The sequence below is a fragment of the Theobroma cacao genome, chromosome 3 (genome assembly GCF_000208745.1).
Source record: "Theobroma cacao cultivar B97-61/B2 chromosome 3, Criollo_cocoa_genome_V2, whole genome shotgun sequence".
Classification (NCBI taxonomy): Eukaryota; Viridiplantae; Streptophyta; class Magnoliopsida; order Malvales; family Malvaceae; genus Theobroma; species Theobroma cacao.
This window is the reverse complement of record NC_030852.1, coordinates 31,106,235-31,124,363: the sequence shown is the minus strand read 5'-3', so window position 1 is coordinate 31,124,363 and position 18,129 is coordinate 31,106,235. Positions and strand designations below refer to the sequence as shown.

The window sequence follows — 18,129 nt, the reverse complement described above, 5'->3', positions numbered from 1 at the left end:
TTACCAAAACAGAAACTACATAATATTATGTGAAAAATCTTAAAATTATAACAGATATATTTTACCAAATATTCAACCGTTCATCAAAGATTCTTCCCAAAAAAAAATGTTCATTAAAGAAGTCTTACATTGAAAAAAAAAAAACCAAAAAACAAAAAAAGAGGTAAACCGATAAACTGGTGTCGGACATCCTAAATCCCCAAGATGGGTGCACATAAACCTCAGGCAACTTAAAAACGCAGTCATGGAGACCCACACAGGCGGCGGCACCAACAACGAAGGCACGATAGCGACCATCAAATCCATTCGGACTCAACTCGAGTCCCGAATCCAAACCCAACATGCGACCCACCTGGACCTCCTCGCCTCCCTCCAAAGCCTGGACGCCAACATCGTCCCCTCCCTGGATCTCTCCCTCCGCATCGTCTCCGCCTTCAACCACCGCCCTTTCTCTCCCACTCCTCCCCTTCCCACACCCAAAAAGATCTCCCACCCACCCCAACACCCACCGACCCACCCCGTAACCGACCCCAAACAACTGGCCCTCGTTAAACCTGACCAAGGTGACAAACCCGCTGACGAGAAAGGCAACCCATTGTCGGTGGTGAGAGCGATTGTGGCGGAGTGTTTGCTTCAGAGAGTACCGTTCAAAGCAATCGATTCGTCGACGGTTTTGAGGAAGTTAGAGAACGACGAGAACGTGACGGCGGCGGAGAAGGCGGCGATGCGTGAATTGGGAGGCGATTCGGGGTCCATTCTCGCGGTGGAGATGGCGTTGAGGTCAATGGCGGAGGATAACGGGGGCCTCGAGGTCGAAGAGTTTGTGGTCGGTGGCAAAAGCAGAGTTATGATACTCAATATTGACCGAACCCGGTTAGTCCGAGAATTACCCGAAGAACCTCAAAATCATCTGAAAAGAGAGCGTATAAACACCGTTAACGAAAGTGAGAGCTTGAAGATAAATAATAACAGTAATGATGAGTGGGTTGCGCCGAGGCCCATGAGTGAAATTTGGATGGGAGGGGGAGACCCCGGCATGATGTATCCGCCAGGTGTGCCAATGGCGGGCCCGCGGGGTCGGGGAATGGGGATGATGGGAAGGCCTCCAATGGGGCCAAACAGTGGTCTTTCGCCGGCTCAGAGACAGAGGACTGAGGAAGATGATTTGAAGGATTTGGAGGCTTTGTTGAATAAGAAGTCTTTTAAGGAAATGCAAAAATCGAAGACGGGTGAGGAGATTTTGGACATCATTAATCGCCCAACTGCTAGGGAAACTGCTGTGGCAGCTAAGGTATATTGGAGTTCATCGAGTAGGTTTCTTTTTTTTTAATTTTTAAATTTGGTTGATGACTCTGTTCGATTATTTGGTGTAGTTTAAAAGTAAAGGTGGTTCTCAAGTGAGGGAGTATTGTTCAGCTTTGACGAAGGAGGATTGTCGAAGGCAGTCTGGCACTTTTCTGGCATGTAAGAAGGTAAATAACAACTGAAATGTCCTTGTTTTAATGAAAGAGCATGTATATGGTTGCCTATCATACAGTGCAGGTCCTTTGACAATTTAGTGATGTCCTGCAAAATGTGAGAATATGTTTCTATTTTACAGTAGACTGTTTCTCTTTCCAAATGAAAATGAAGAGTTTCTCTATCTTTAACTAAAAAAAATTACCAAAAACCTTTCTGTTTCTCATTGTGCTGTAGGGATGAAATTCAGTGTTTTTGTTCTATCTCTTGATATATCCGGTAGGTTTCATCATTCAGCTTCAACCTATAGTGTCAATTATTATTTGATTCATAGATATGGTTGTCACTTATATCCTTATGTCTTATGAGGTCCTATGATTGGTTTTGGACTTCTGCAAGTCATTCGGCTAGCTTTTAGAAGGGTCCTTACAGATAGTATTTTTGGACTCCTGATTTGCCTATTTGCAATCTTGTTTTAATATTTATCATAACTCTTTTCAGGTTCATTTTAAGCGCATAATTGCTCCTCATACTGATATCAGTTTAGGGGATTGTTCATTTCTAGATACTTGCCGTCATATGAAGGTAATTTTTATACTTCTTACAACAATTTTTAATAGCTTTCTTTCTAATGTCATCTTATTACAGCTACTGCTTGAGAGTAATGCCAATTGTGTTTTGTTTGATAGACATGCAAATATGTTCATTATGAGCTTGACCAAACGCAAGATGATCTTGGTCCTGAGAAACCATTAAAGCCTCCACGTGCTGATTATTGTTCCGAAGTAGAACTAGGTGAACCACAATGGATTAATTGTGATATCCGGAGTTTTAGAATGGACATTTTGGGGCAGTTTGGTGTCATCATGGCAGATCCGCCATGGGACATTCATATGGAGTTGCCTTATGGAACAATGGCTGATGATGAGATGCGTAATCTTAATGTTCCTGCATTGCAGACTGACGGTCTGATCTTCCTTTGGGTCACTGGACGTGCAATGGAGCTAGGACGTGAATGGTGCGTGCTTTCTTTTGCCTGTGTAGTTCATTTTTTTTTATTAGAAACGCATTAAAAGTTTTTATTCACATATGTAAAAGCTATGCGTGCTTCTCGCAGTTTGGAACTTTGGGGGTACAAGCGGTGTGAGGAGATTATTTGGGTGAAAACAAATCAACTTCAGCGAATAATTAGAACAGGGAGAACAGGTCATTGGTTGAATCATAGTAAGGAACACTGCCTTGTTGGAATAAAGGGGAATCCAGAAATAAACAGGAATATCGATACTGATGTCATTGTTGCTGAGGTTCGAGAGACTAGCCGTAAGCCAGATGAGGTTTGTAGAACTTATATTCCATGCCTAGATAGTTTGACCATCCCATTGTACCATTATTTTTTTTGTTAAGTTGTACTATTATTTAGTTTGCTGCTTTTTGATGTCAGAATGTTAGCTTAAGAATGCTGAAGGCCATGCATACTGCTTTCTGAAATGTTTTGTTGTTGCTTCTCACATGCTCATTTCATTACATAAATGGGCTTAACTTATGGTTGTTGTAATGCTCTGTATACTTGCAATGTCCCTGTTCTGTAATTCAAGTCATATTAGATGCACACTTAACAGAAACGTAAACCTGCAGATGTACCCTATGCTGGAGAGGATTAGTCCAAGGACAAGGAAGCTGGAATTATTTGCTCGCATGCATAATACTCAAGCAGGGTATGGTGTCTTGACGCATTTTTCTTGTTTTGAAAATTATTCGAATACATTACTATCATCTATCATAGGGTGCCAACAGCGCCTGTTGTGAGGATAAACTGATGAAGGGCCTACGAGGTCTCAAGGTTAAAATAAATCTGACATATTGTATTTTCAATATCTAATTTTTAATTCCCCCTGGTAAATACTATTTCATGTTCTACTGTACTTATAACTAGCCATTATAGTGATTTACAGCCCAGTGAGCCCTTTTCGTAATTTTTGGATATCCACAATTTTCCACTACTGAGCGGTCTCCTTTCCACTCTTATTTTCCACCAGATGGATATCACTTGGTAATCAGTTGAATGGAGTTAGACTGGTTGATGAAGGCCTACGAGCAAGGTACAAGGCTGCCTATCCTCATTTGGATGTGCAGCCCGCCTCTCCTCCTAGAGCTTCTGCTATGGAAATAGACTCTACTTCTGCTAGAAGTCCCTTTGCAACAGAGTCAAGAGCACAGTTTGCAGATCCTGCTGCTCCAGATGCAGGCCTTGCTCCTGAAGAGAGGGCAATGTCTGTAGACGGTGATATGACCAGCTGAAAAACCAATAAATTCTGGCCTTGCATGGTTGATACGGAGATAGTATTGAACCATTATTTAATAGTACCTGAGAGGGACTCTTATCCCTGGCTAATTTTGCCCCAGGTGCATTTGTAATGATTTTTGCTTTCATCAATTGTTAAATTATCAGCCCCTTTTACTATATTACAGCCCCTATCAGTGACTTCTCTTCACCGTGCATTTGTATTGCTTGGCCTGTAGTGTAATAAGATAAAATTAGGATTCAAGCGGTTCAAGTCATTTCCCAGCTCGTCCTTTTATATTTCAGTATGAGTTTATCCTGAATCTGTGACCCTGACCCACTGAACCGAAGGGACAAGGCGCTGTCGGTGTAATATTGGCAAGAATCATAACCAGCTGGCTATTAAAACATAAATTAATAGAACTCGATTGCACAACCATAATTTCAGGCGGTGTTCTCTCGGACCTATGCGGTTCAAGTATTTTATCCGCTAAAGCAGTTTTTCCCTTTTTTCTTTTTCTTAAAAAAGAGCAACAGAAGATGTCCAGTCTCTTCTTTACAAGCTCATAGATTCTGTGCTGTCTGTAAATCTAAATGCATGAATACGTGTAAAGGTAAAACAATATTACTAGCAAATTAAGAGAGCTAGTATTATGCAAGATTCTGCATCCGATTTCACTATTCATTCTCTTTGATCACTGATAAGAATTACAAATCCGAGAAATTATAATATGAACCAATACAACAGAGCTACAAAACCAACATTTGAATGAAAATAAACAAATACCAAATAGGGAAAAAATACAAAAATATTTTCCAGTTGGATTTGAAAATTTGACACAGGACGTAACCAGGCGTCCAGGCCCTTCACATCATGCCATCGATTATTGCCCATGTAGCTGATGCAATAACAGCTGTAATGAAGAGTGGGAATCCTAGGGTGGGCGAAGAAGAAGGCGGTTGAGGGATTGTGCCGAAGACAGTAGGGTAAGAGGGTGAAGATGCAGTGTCTGGCAATGCACTCGGACCATAAGAGGGAGCATATGCAGAGCCATTCCCTGAAAGCACAGAAATGTATAGCTTCTGTTTCTTTTCACAGTGACCAGGTTCCCCACTGGTGAAGAAGAACTCCCCGGGTTTAGTGATGTTGAAGAGAGAGTTGCCATTGTTCAAGTACAGGATTGGATCTTTGAGGTTGCAAGAGTTGTAGGATTGTTCCGTTACTTGAATAACCGAGTCTTGACTTGGTGGGTATAAGAACACTGCAAATAGAACAAGCAGCAAGAATCAGAATCGCAAGAGGAAACAAAAAATGGAAGGAAAGATATGACCAGAAAACTCACAGAGAGAGTCTCCATTCTTGAAGGTGTGGTACTTGGACCATTTGGCGTATACCTGCAGGTTTGCTGATGTGGGAATACCCCAAGCATCTAAATCTCCAACCTTGTACTGATAGCATAGGACTTTGGCTTGGAATAACAAAAGAACCTGAAAGGCGCAGAAAAAATGATATCTGGGACTTCCAAGATTGGCCATCTTACCTCTCCTCTCACCCTTTAGCTTTTCTGTTTCTCAAATTTAGGAGTGAGTGAGTGAGGACACTATTATGTCGATGCAGAAGTGAAATCTTACTGGCCTCAGCGTCTAAACACGGATTGGTGGAGCCAAAAGAACATGTTGCAGTATAATTTACCTGAATGCCCTCCTTCATGAGGGATTTTAAAATTCAATAGTTTCTTTCAAAAGGTCCATAGTCAAGTACCTATAGAATAGAAATGTCCAAACATCAGAAAAAATCGATGGTTGATCTAAAACTTTATGAAGTTGAGATCTTCCAGGAAATCATCTGTAGCTGTATATTCAATGATGATTAATGTCTGTAGAATCTTTTTACCTTGCATAAGCAGTCCCCAAAAGACTTGGGATAGAGAAGGAAATATAGCCCTGTGGAGGGCAGAATTGGGAAGGAAATCCATCATATGGCTAATAATTTTTGTATTACTGTCACATGGGCAAGTTGGACGGTCATTCCCAGCTGTGCTCGGAAGCAGAATGTAATGTTGGAACTTGGAAGAAAGTGGAACAAGCGAAGTGGGGATGTTCTATCAAATGAGATTAAGATAGATTGGTTCACTTCAGTATAATGTCATCATGTGCATTGAACATGAGAAAACAGTGAGGACTTGTCTCCTCTCACATGGTCAGTCGTCTAGAATTTATTTAATTAATTAAATGTTTAAAAGCTATGCGACCAAGAGAGACAAATCATTTCAATCTTCAACTCCCTGCTCTTTAATCTTAATGCAAGTTGAATCAGCCGTTTCTTGCTTATTCTGGATCATTTGCTTACATATTAACTATAGAAAGTTTTGCCTTCTCTTTTGGTTTTTGTTTTGTTCAAGTACTCAAGTCAACATAATTAGATTAACCTAAGTGCCTTGTGATTTATCACTAAAATTCAAACGCCGGACTCTACCTTCCTAGGCACCAAAGTGGATTTATTAGCTAGTTTTCAGAACCAAGACACAATTTGCAGGTGAAATTCAAAGCAGAAGTAACCATACTAGATAGGTGATAAATATTTACCAAATTCACTTTCATTTTAACTGTTGCAGAACCAGCTTTGCGCAATGGTATAGATACTATAAGAAGGCAGCAAATGTTCAGTAGATTGCATAAACCCCAGTCTGTTTTTCCAATTTTTCAGTCACTGTTTCCCCAGAATTATTGGTTCAAACAAGTTATTAAAAGTCAGTTTTAGCCGTGCCATATTCGGACCTGCTTTACTTTCCAATCATGAATCAAAAGGACGTTTGTCATCGCACAATAACAAAATGAGGGCTGTTTTTAGCATGCTTATGATAACAAAACAAGGTGAAAAAATGAAAGCTCATATTGACCAATATCAAGGAAAGAACTGTGACCTATATTACTATATATTCTATGTGTAGACAAATACAATTAGCAACCAAAAATAAATACCTCGATTCCTTTTGCAATGGTGACTGAGATTAGGTGAAGAAAACATGACCTAGAAACTATGTTTCTGTCATTCTTTTAACAAAAAACAGTACTTGAAGCCCTCGCACACAAGCCTCAAACTTCATATCTTCTAGCCAAATAGGACTAGGCCCATACCCCTTGTCTACAAGATTGCAAACAGCTTAGACAAATTGCAGCTCTACCAGTTTTAACAAGGAAGCTCTGAAAACAGGGGAAATCAATTAAGAATTTAATGGATCCGCCTCGGAACCCATCTCTTGCATTGCCGTCCAATCTTGTGATCCTGTGGTAAAATAAGTAAATTTCATGTTTATACAGGTATACTATAACACGTATATGTACCAAGAAATATGCTAAGTAAGATTGATTATAAAAGAAAAATTGTTGCTTTTTAGACTCTGAATTTCAAAGGTGTAGCATCTAGAAGAATCACAAAGGCAAATTTAGAACTTACTCGACTTGTGCATTTCTGCAATCACCATAAGACGCCTCTGCAACACAGATGCCAGGAAAAGGAACATCGAGCACATGCCAAACATGACGGTCATGGGAAGCGCTTTTACCTTTCAAAGAACAGTTTATCCAAAACAAAAGAAACTGTTAATAACAGGTAACTTAGTAGCATTGTGCCCATAGCTCAGAGTATATTTGCTTGCTACAAACAGATTACAAGTAGGTTTGCTGAAAAGAGCGGGGCTGAGGGAGTGCTTCACTTTTGACAAGTAGTTAAACCGTGAGAAAAGACTTATTCAACCATGGTGTTCTTTTAGTTACTGGAGTAACATTTTCAATAGACTCAATACGAAATGAGAATACCCAGAAAAGAATATGCAGATAAAGAGACAAAAAAAAAGTAGACTTACATTGTATAATGCAATGCACACAAAGATGTTGAGAGGAACGCGAAAGAAGTTCATGATAGTGCTTCTAGCCTCCTCTGGAATGTATTGAGACCTCATCTTCATAATAGACGGCCAGAATATCCCAACGCAGGCTTCGAATGTGCAGAAACCAAGGAGTTGGATACACCCAGAGAATGAGATGCTTCCACCTTTCACGCCAGACGGTGCTATCAAGAACTGTTGAGACTTGCAGTTAATTTACAATAACTGGCGGGTTTCCATGAAGCTTTTTGAGAGGTGGGGGAGAAAATATGGAGGAGGAAGAGAAGGTAAAGGAAATATAAACAAGAAACAAAAAATACAAGACGTACACTTGAGATAACTGGAAGCAAGAGAGATACTGAAGAGACCATGAATACAATCTGCATGTAGCTCTCGACTCTTGGGTTTTGCTGAGCCAGCAGCCGTGAGGCAATGGAGCTTCCCAGCATTGAAGATAACATGAACGTCGCAAAAATAAAACCGTGTGGAATATCCTCGTCGTTTGGGCTCAAAGCAGGGGTCCAGAGGAACACAAAGGTGTACATTGAACCTTCAAATAGGGATTGTATGGCGCCCAGCAAAGTAATTTTCTCATCTGATGGCACATGGATCTTGGATTAATAGGCTTCCCATCATAATATAGAGAAGGAAAGAGAAGGGAAAAAGGGAAATAAATACCGGACTAAAACCTGGATAAAATACTTCTTTTTAGTTTTGTGTTCTGTTTACCCAAATTATCTGATGCACAAATTCTTAATTGAAAGTCGGTAGCCTAGACGTTAGAGGTAAGCCAAGAATAAAATGTTCAACAACTTGATCATTTGATTTCCCTCAATGCAGAAAAATATCTAGCTATAGGTAGTAAAAATAGAATTTGGCTTCACCAGCAGTAATGGCAGCAGCAGCACCCCTGAATTGAGTAAGCAAGTCCTTGCTTTCCGAAGAGTCTCCATAATTTTCAGTCCATGACGTTAAGATGATAATCATGCCAATTGCGAGGAAGCAAGATGCAGCATCAAATGGAGCAACAGGGCCTAATTGCAAATTATCTACCAGTACATTGCCAAACAACCCAGATAAAATCGCCATCAAGCCATTTCCAAGAAATATTGCCTTTGAGAATGTTATAGAAAGCCACTGTTGATCAAAACCTCGCTGCCAAAACCAAAATTGGTAACAAGATTTAGAACGAAGGCATTTAGGAAAATTAAATCGAAAGTAAAATATTCATTCCATATGCCATAATAAGTAAACATCCCGAAGTTTTTTGATGAAGCAAGCCAACAACTTTGAGGAATATACAACTTATGATACTCATATAGAGAAACAATTATATTGCAATTTTATCTATTGATCAAGAGCTAATGCAGTAACTGTGGGGGACAGGGCACCAGGTTTTGAGATATGCAAAATAGAAAGCAGTCCAACTTCAAACTTTGCGAGGGATCCTCTTATTAATCAGTAAACTCCAAACCGGTTGGCTTTTGAAAACTGAAATTTTGTTCAAGTTCACATAGAAAATCGGAGACACTCGAAACAATAGTAAGAATTACAAGCTTAAAAAAACTTAGGTTTACAGCGTAGCAACTAAGCACCTTATTGTGTTCTGCAACAAGCCAAGACTCAAAGGCTGAAAAAAGAAGAGAAGTTGCAATGCCTCCCAACACTCGTCCCAGCATTAGGACCTTGTACTGAGGAGAATGTTTGGTAATGCAGCTCAGTATGTAAGTTATGCAGTAAGTAACACATGCCCTCTTTCGACCCCTACATTCAGCATGCAATAACTTAGGAATCAATAAGAAAATTACGATTTACTAGGAGTCTTAAACAACACAAAGATCTTACTTTTTGTCAGCTAGAGATCCAACAATTGTCCCAAAGAACATGGAAGATCCAAAACCAGCTATAAAGAGGTGGCCAATCTCCCCCTTCCCGAATCCGTACTGACTGTAGAGGTAGTAAACATATGGCCCCTGCAACCAATCCCCAGCTGTTGTTTCCATGATCAACATAATCAGTTTTAGCATAAGTAGACAATTACCAGACAGATAAACAAAGTAAACAAATAGATAATTTTCAAACTAAAAGGGACACCCATTATTAATGACATTTATAGGCAATGCAAAACCTTAATATTACCAGAATTAGGCTACAATAAACAGCAAGAGATACAAAAGCTACATTATCGGGTCTGATTTGAAATTACAAACAACCAAAAACGAAGCATCAATGATTAATGTCAGATTCTAATGTGTTGAAAGAAACTATTAAAGAGTAATGGTAAAATTAAATCAACCTCTCAGCATCGATCTGGTTAACCAAAACCGAAAAAGACAAGAAAATTCCAGATCAATCCCAGGAAAGGAAATAAACTTTATTATAAACAGATGACAAAAACGTAAAAGTTTACGTTAAATTGCTAAAAATGCCATACCCATCATGAGAGAGTAAACGACAAGGTAGTTGTTTTTGAAAGAATTGAAAGCAGAGGAGGTGTTGATGCGATCTTTGCTGGTTTTGCTTAGCTCCAATGCCGCAACCAGGGATGCCAGGGCCCCGAATACCAGCAGGTAAAATGCTTCCATTGTATCTTTTTCCTTTTTTCTTTTCCTGCAAAGAAGGATCTAAACAGAAACAGAGGAGAAACAGAGAGCAAAGATTGAGACAAGGATGAGTGGAAGTAACGTATAACTGTGCAAGCTACAAAAAAACAGGGTGGCGTTAAAAGGGAGTTGGCAGCAACCAAGGAATTGACAATTTCTTTGTGGAGTTTGGTAGGTCGTAGGTGTATGTCCGTGTGCATTCGTAAATCTTAAGGCAGAGGCTGGATCCCCTTGTTTCGTGATTTTCCCGGGTAATTTGCAAAAGCTCTTCTTTTTTTAAACTTAAATTACATTTTTCATTTTTCAAATATTGGACCGGGTTGGACTCAAACCCGACCAGAAATGAAATACTTCTAACCTTGGTTAATCTATTCCATAACCATTAGACTCCCAAGTCCCAAAGAAAAAACAGGTTTAAGTAAGAAATAGGGGTAAGATACCAACATGATGATATGGTAACCCCTAAAGATACTTTGAATTACTAAAATGGAATGGAAGCATAATCTCAATCTCAATTGCTATAATGAAATGTGAGCATAATTCAAAGTATAGTTTTCTAAGGTAAGCATCGTTTCCATCAATATCAGCTTAGCTTGCCATTCAAAATTGTACGGATTTTCCATTTATATACAAGTTGAAGCGTGTTGGAATTGAAGGCACGTAGATAAACCTTCAAACTTATGTACCCAAATATGAATGTGGAGTTCCTTTTTCGGCATTAGATATAATCGCAAATCGTTATCTAATTTTCGCACGATTTAAATTGAACTTTCTTATCAAAAGATTTAAATTGAATTTATATTATATAATTATTAAATTAAGATCTTTTAGAAATACAATTCAAAAATTAAACTTTGTATATAATTCAATTTGAACTACTGTTTAAGCATAGTATGTTATAAATATATATTATTAGACATTTTAATTAATAATAGTATGAGACACAGTCTTATATTAAAAACATAAAAATAAAATTTTTTTTGAAGAATTATGTTTATTTAAAAAGTTATATTTGTTTAAACCGTTTGTTGAATTATCTAATTATCCCTTTTATTTGTTTAAAAAAGATTCATTCCATAAAAAAAAAAAAAAACAAACCTACGCACACAAAAAGTTGAATTTAAATTTGACTTCCTGAATTAAAAAAAAATAACAGTAGTAACATGCACAATTTATTTTCCTGTTTCCCAAAATTATAACGAATAAAAAGGAGAAGATGTTATTTTCTACATCTGATCACAGAGACGCCGATCAAGCCACTGAGAGAACCTAGACCGTCTTAAACTTCTTTACATCTTCCAGAGCAGCGTTTCTAAACAACGCCAAATCGACCCCACCACAAACCATGCGGAACCCGCGCTTCCTCATCTCATTGGGCGGATCATGCGGCATAGAAAACCCGGCCAAATAGGCCGCACCGCCGCCTAACACAGTCGCCTCAGCCACGTTCATCATCTTCTTCACTGTCTCATTCCCCGGGTCCCGCAGGTACCCCATGCTGGCACTCAAATCCGTCGGCCCGACCATCACACAGTCTACCCATCAACGGCTGCAATCTCTTCAGCTCTGTTCACAGCTTCCTCCGATTCTACCTGGCACATAAGCAGTAGCTCACGCTCGCACATCTCCAAGTAATCATCGTCAAGGCCGTACTTGGAAGCTCTAACAATTGGGTGTGCAGCGCCTCGTATACCAGCAGGAGGGTAGCGGCAGTATGACACGGCATTTTTGGCGGATTCCGGTTCGTCGATCATGGGGAACATGAGGCCATCTGGGCCCAAGTCGAGGGCTTTCTTGGCCCATGATGGGGAATTTTCTGGCAAGCGGAGGATGGTGGGAGTGTGGGTGGCGGATAGAGCCTGAAGACAAGGAAGCGCCTGGGAGATACCACCGTGGCCATGTTCCACGTCGACGACAACGAAGTCGTAGCCTGCGAGGCCTGAGATTTCAGCCAGAGTAGGGGAGAAGCTGAGGAGGAAGAGGCCATAAAGGGTGTCACCATCGTAGAGACGAGCCTTGAGGGTTTTGGTGGCCGGTGGTAATGAGGCCATGGCTGGGAAGTTTGGTTCGAGAAAGAATGAAAAATTACTAGGATAGTCTGATAGACTGGTATCTGTTTTGTTCCACGCAAGTTTTGAGTGATGATAGAGTTGGCATGGCATCCAATTGTGATGATCAGTGTCGAGTGTGGCCCAGCCCAATCCAAGGAATCTCACAAATCAACATCGTCCAATGTCCTTTTACAAAAGGAGCAAGCCTCTTCAAAAGGCTGTGAAAGGGGAGTGAGAAGAAGAAAAACGGAGGAGAAATGCCAAACCTCGAATCCAAAAGGCATTGGATTTTGTTGTAAAAATTTTAAAATTTTGCGATAGATATTGATTTAAATATTCATTACGTTTCCATGAACTTTAACAAGTAAAGCAAATTTAATTCTAAAACTTAAATTGACTTGGATTTTTATATCTATTCTATTTTGTTTCCAATGTCTGCGCACTAAACATCCTAATTGGACTCTGTTCTTATTCCTCTGATCGGGCTCAAAGCTTCGAAAAATTGAAATCGAGCTTTATATTTGACTTAATAATAGGCGGGGAATCGAGCTTGAACATACTCCAACATTATTAAATTTATTATTATGGGCAATGAACTAAAACAAGGTCGAAGATTCATGCGAAATTGAACTCAAAGTCTCAATCTCGATTTCATTGTCGAATAGGAAACGATGCTGCTCAACATGTACAAAAACTTGCAACCAAATAGACACCAAAAGGAAAAGCAAAGTAGAACTCCATCTATTTTTATTCACTCCAATACTTCTCATCACCATCTTTATCCTCTTCCCCATCATCATCAGAACCCACCGTCACACTATTCTTAAAACTTTTAACATCCGCCAAAGCCGCATTTCTGAACAACGCAAAATCAACGGCGCCAGAAACCATGTGATACCCGCGCCTCCCGAGCTCCACCGGCGGATCATGCGGCATTGCAAAACCAGCCAAGAAGGCTCCACCGTCCCCAGGGTCCGACTTAAGCACTCCTCTCTCCGCCGTCCTCAACATCTCCCTAACGTTCTTGTGACCCGGGTCCCACAAGTAACCCAAGCTAGCGCTTAGATCCAACGGGCCCATTTGAACACAGTCGACCCCATCAACGGCGGCGATCTCTTCCACTTTTTTCACCGCATCTACCGTCTCCACCTGGCACATTATTAACAGATCCTCCATGTAATTACTCAAATACCCTTCGTTGATTCCGTAGTTGGAAGCTCTCACTACCGTGTGAGCGGAGCCACGGATTCCGTCAGGAGGGAAACGGCAATAAGACACCGCCTTTTTAGCGTCTTTAGGGGAGTCAATCATAGGGAACATGATCCCTTGTGGACCGAGGTCAAGAGCTTTTTTGGCCCAAGCAGCGGAGAATTCAGGGAGGCGGATGATGGCTGGGGTATTGGTCGGGGAGAGAGTGCGTAGGATTTGGAGGGATTCGTGGATTCCTCCAGGGCCGTGTTCCATGTCGATGACTACAAAGTCGTAGCCAGAGAGTGCGGCGATCTCGGCCAGAGTGGGAGAGAAGGAAAGGAGGAAGATACCGTAGAGGGTTTCGCCGTTGCGGAGGCGGGATTTGAGAGAGGATGTGGAGGGAGAAGGTGAAGGATTAGGGGAACATTTGAGAGGGGAGAGGGTGGGGAATTTGGTAGAGTTTAAGGGTTTGAGTAAGGAAATGGAAGGCTTGGAAGAAGGAAAGGAGAGGGATTTGGAGGAAATGAATGAAAGAGGATTTCTAAGGGAAAGTTTGGGGCTGGCGGCAGCGGCGGCGGTGTATGTGAGAGTGGCCATGGCTTGTGGTGCAGGGGGATGGTGGGGAATTTGGGGTTATTAACCAAGAATGTTGGGGATCTGGAGAGATAGGTTTTTAGTTAAAAAAGATCGGTGAGAGACGTAAGAAAGAGTGCTTCGAGGGGTTTTACCTTTTTAACTGAATGACCCGGATTTTGTAGACCCAAACCCGAAGACGCCTCTCCAGTCTCCATTCTTATTCTTAACGCCGTTAATTACTTGCGACCTTCGGCAAAGATTTGACACATAATTACCCCAAGCCACAGTAATTCCCAACTATATCCTTAGCTAATCCTAGAAGTGCTTGAAATTATTATGAAATGAGAACAAATTGTAATAGTGAATCGTTGTTGTCCATCTTTCAATTAAAACAATCTCAACCGTTTACTTGGGGATAAAAAATTTCCTTTTAAGCTGAATAGTTGTTCAAGGATGTGAAATATACAGCTTAAATATTACTACGTCCTTATGGCATTCCATTCAATGCAACCTATACCGTATTTGTCAAGGTGTCCATGAGCACAAACCATTGTTGCTGTTAGAAAAACAAAAAAGGAAAAGTCTTCACGTTTTGCATCCTAAATTTTAACTTGTTTGCAAATATCAACTAAAAATGAAGTGATAACTTGAATCAAAGAGCACTGAACAAATTTAGCCATAAAAAACTTGGTAACTAATCCAGATCCTGTTATAGAATGATGTAAGAGATACCACGTCTTGAATGAACGATACAGAAATGAAATCAAGCTCCCAAGATTATATCTTCAGAGCAGTTCTTGCCATCGCTAGAGCACCCTCATAAGTTTTATTTCCACCAATAAACCCGCTCATGTGGACAAAGACACAACCAGGAATTCCTGCCTCCTTTGACAGTTCATCATCCCTCAGACCTCGCCACTGAGCTGGGAGGGGCTTCCGGCTCTCAAATCTATCAGGAGATACTCCTACAGCCTGAACTCGCCACTGTTTGCCCCTCTCATCCTGCACATTACATGGTCAAAAGGTCAATGAGAATCTATCTCAAACTAAGGAAAACAGCAACGATGACTTCAACTTGGATAATCAGGAAACAAAAGTGAAGAACATAAGCTACAGCAGAATACATTGCCCTCTGTCTGACACTAGCATCTACTCTAGGCCTACAAGCTCTGGAACATACCTCATAAAGAACATATTTAATAGGAGGCTCAACCTTCATCTCCTCCTCAAGCTCAAATAAGTGAAGCTTCCACTGTAGGATGCAAAATGAAATCAGACCTAGTGTAAATAAATGATGTATATTAAGTCAAGAATAAGCAAATTTGCCACAGTAACATGGCAGAAATAGATTCATCTCACATCCTAATGATACTGCATAAGCTATTCCAGAAAAATTCAAACCAACTCAAGGACTACCAGTAGTATACACTTGTGCAGGAATAGTGGAAGAATAAAATTACAAAAGAAAAGAAACAAAATTATGGACATTTACTTACAGGGCAAAACCTTCTCAAAACCATGATTTCGCCACTAGGGTCTATATCATATCTCTCTGCAATGCACTCCATCACAATTGACCTTGCTGGTAACCATGATTTTGCATGAAAACAGACACTCTGAAAATTGAAGAAGGTCCTATTAAAGTTATGAAGAATCTAATACATATATTTATCCATTCTGAAGAGAAACAAATAATTATATCTAGGACTTTAGAAGTGAAGAACATATTGATAAATATATTTTAGGCATGTTTTAAATTTTGAAAGAGACTTACATCTAAGAACTCACTGCCAGATAGTGCCATTGCTTGTTGGAAAGCCTCATTCTCCTTCTCAGGCGATTGATCAGGATCCGTCCAGTCTAAATTTAATCTTCCAACCCTAGAGGATAAATGTGTATTGTTCACATATCTTGGAGGTTTGTCTGTATCAAACTGGTTGATTCCATTGTCAATTGCATCAATTGCCTGGTAAAAGCAAAAAATAAAATCCCAAATGAACATCTAAATCCATAATCACTTAACTGAAGCCTAGGAAAATAAAACCAAGGAAAGAGCAGGAAGCTTATGGTGTGAGAAGCCTATGGTGTTAATCCGATAACCACATAGTCATACCAGCCTGAACAAAATAAAGCTAGAAATTTTCATTGCTAATAAAACAAAGAAAAGCACAGAATTTATAGTCTGTAAAAACTCTTTCGAACCAGTTTCAAAAGGGATAGTAATATTTGTTTAACCATAAGATCCTAATCTACTTCCAGAGAAAGGAGCCAGAACTCATGGAATTCAAACCCTTTAAAACTTAACAATCAAAGATGTAAGTACCTCCATGAAGCTTTTATAGATGGCCAGAAATAATCTATGCACATCCGGGTGGTCTTCGCCAAGCTGGAGCTCTTTAGCTATTATCTCCTTGCCAAAATGCTAAGAGGGAAAATTAAACTGATAATTAAGAAGCCATATAAACTACCAAAAAACATCATTTCTCAGATTATACTCTATGAAATGAGAACCACAATACCTATAAGCCAACAAGAAGAGAACCATGAGAAGGAATTTTTAATGGCACAATGGAACAAATGAATACCTTGTAAACAAGTCCGGCACTGCTGAGCTTTGTATTAAATCCATGTCCGAAAACCTCCTCAAATCCTTTCTGGTGATGATCATACCGATCATGACTAGGATCATACACGCCTCCCACATCAAGCACAGCATCAAGCCCCTCCAGTACCTGCAAACTCAGATCAATCTTATAAAGAACCTTCAAAGAGGAAGCATAAAAAGCCAAACGCGAACGAAAATAAACTATCAAATTCTACATTGCCATGAAAACTTAAATCTTCCCAAATTGATTCTACATTTTAAGTTTTGGAATTTATATGCTACAAAAAATTGCAAACAAATAAACGAAAAAACTCACTTTGTAAAAAGGCAAACGAAGCACGTTTTCTAGATCCCCAAAAAAAAAGGCCCATTATATCATTTCCATTCCTTCTTACTTTGCTACAAATTTTCGGCAATCAAACAGAAAAAGAATTAGAAAAAAAGGAAAAAAAAACCCACCTTGGGGTCTCGAGTACGGACAATCTCGGAGTTGGAAAACTTGTCAGTGAGACGAATCATGAAGCAGCCAAGGGCCTCGTCGCAGTGAAAGCTACCGTTATGGGTACCAACGCGCCTAGGTGGCGCTTGGTTTGGGGAGCCAGTGGAGTAAGCCGGGGAGGAAACCCTAATGAGGTTGGAGGTAGCCATGAGAGGGCGCGAGAGGGTTTTGTGCAAGTTGAAAAGCTTCTGGTTAAACCCTCCCCTTATTATTGCCCACATGCCTTCAACTCCCAAATTTTCATCCCCAAACCCCTCCACTTATACACTATACAAAAACGGCAGGGGATTGCGTTTTCTAACTTTTCGATTACTCTATGAGGATTTTTTTTTTTTTCTAAAACCTTGACTAACACATGTGTACAATGTTAAAAGTCTAATGACATGCTTAGTTCACTGAAAAGAATAAAATAAAAATAAAATAATTATTTTTAAAAAATAAAATAAAAAATAATAGTTATTATGTAAATTAGTTCATGAGAATGGAATAAGATAGAAATTACTATTATTACTTATTTCATTATTTGATTGGTAGGAATAATTTTAAAAATGATCAGGAATAATGGGTAAATGATAAAAATACTCTTTATTAAAATTTAAAGATTTTTTTAATTAAAAAACAAAAAAACTGTGATGAGAAATAAATACTATTTATTAAAATTAAAGAATTTATTTTATTAAAATATAAAAATATTCTGAGCAATAAAATCAAAATAACTTTTACTATAATTAAATAATATTTTCATCAAAATACAAACATATTTTTATTATAATTTAATAATATTTTGTATTATAAGATAATTAAACATTTTATTATAATTAAATAATATTTAATATTAAAAGATAAAATGTATTCTTCATTAAATTTAAATAATACTAAATAATATTCTTTGTTACATTTATTATATTCAAATAATAATATTAAGTAATATGCTTTATAATATTTATTATAGTGAAATAATATTAATATATTAAATAA

The 18,129-nt window shown here is 39.1% G+C and overlaps 6 protein-coding genes across 6 annotated transcripts; 1 reads left to right on the top strand and 5 right to left on the bottom strand.

The window, feature by feature from the left end:
- On the top strand, positions 138-4,013 carry LOC18605995 (N6-adenosine-methyltransferase MT-A70-like). The gene is made up of 7 exons (XM_007039361.2): positions 138-1,291; positions 1,374-1,472; positions 1,960-2,043; positions 2,148-2,476; positions 2,576-2,792; positions 3,094-3,173; positions 3,495-4,013. The coding sequence occupies exons 1-7, from the start codon at positions 245-247 to the stop codon at positions 3,754-3,756; spliced, it is 2,118 nt and encodes a 705-aa protein (XP_007039423.1). The 5' UTR covers positions 138-244; the 3' UTR covers positions 3,757-4,013.
- Positions 4,389-5,397, bottom strand: LOC18605994 (mavicyanin). Its single transcript, XM_007039359.2, has 2 exons — positions 5,083-5,397; positions 4,389-5,001 (listed from the first exon to the last, which is right to left on the bottom strand). Exons 1-2 carry the CDS (start codon positions 5,273-5,275, stop codon positions 4,607-4,609), a joined length of 588 nt encoding a protein of 195 aa, XP_007039421.2. The 5' UTR covers positions 5,276-5,397; the 3' UTR covers positions 4,389-4,606.
- On the bottom strand, positions 6,615-10,452 carry LOC18605993 (molybdate-anion transporter). Its single transcript, XM_007039358.2, has 8 exons — positions 10,061-10,452; positions 9,472-9,616; positions 9,222-9,390; positions 8,511-8,781; positions 7,956-8,221; positions 7,606-7,821; positions 7,197-7,305; positions 6,615-7,025 (listed from the first exon to the last, which is right to left on the bottom strand). The coding sequence occupies exons 1-8, from the start codon at positions 10,209-10,211 to the stop codon at positions 6,964-6,966; spliced, it is 1,389 nt and encodes a 462-aa protein (XP_007039420.2). The 5' UTR covers positions 10,212-10,452; the 3' UTR covers positions 6,615-6,963.
- On the bottom strand, positions 11,360-12,753 carry LOC18605992 (2-keto-3-deoxy-L-rhamnonate aldolase). Its single transcript, XM_018117881.1, is given in 2 exon segments — positions 11,360-11,767; positions 11,770-12,753. Coding segments are annotated over 2 exon segments (891 nt in total). The 5' UTR covers positions 12,392-12,753; the 3' UTR covers positions 11,360-11,498.
- Positions 12,838-14,183, bottom strand: LOC18605991 (2-keto-3-deoxy-L-rhamnonate aldolase). Its single transcript, XM_007039356.2, has one exon. The coding sequence runs from the start codon at positions 14,066-14,068 to the stop codon at positions 13,028-13,030; it is 1,041 nt and encodes a 346-aa protein (XP_007039418.2). The 5' UTR covers positions 14,069-14,183; the 3' UTR covers positions 12,838-13,027.
- LOC18605990 (UPF0160 protein) lies at positions 14,614-17,404 on the bottom strand. Its single transcript, XM_018117880.1, has 7 exons — positions 17,112-17,404; positions 16,633-16,779; positions 16,371-16,469; positions 15,822-16,013; positions 15,544-15,663; positions 15,228-15,299; positions 14,614-15,049 (listed from the first exon to the last, which is right to left on the bottom strand). The coding sequence occupies exons 1-7, from the start codon at positions 17,370-17,372 to the stop codon at positions 14,825-14,827; spliced, it is 1,116 nt and encodes a 371-aa protein (XP_017973369.1). The 5' UTR covers positions 17,373-17,404; the 3' UTR covers positions 14,614-14,824.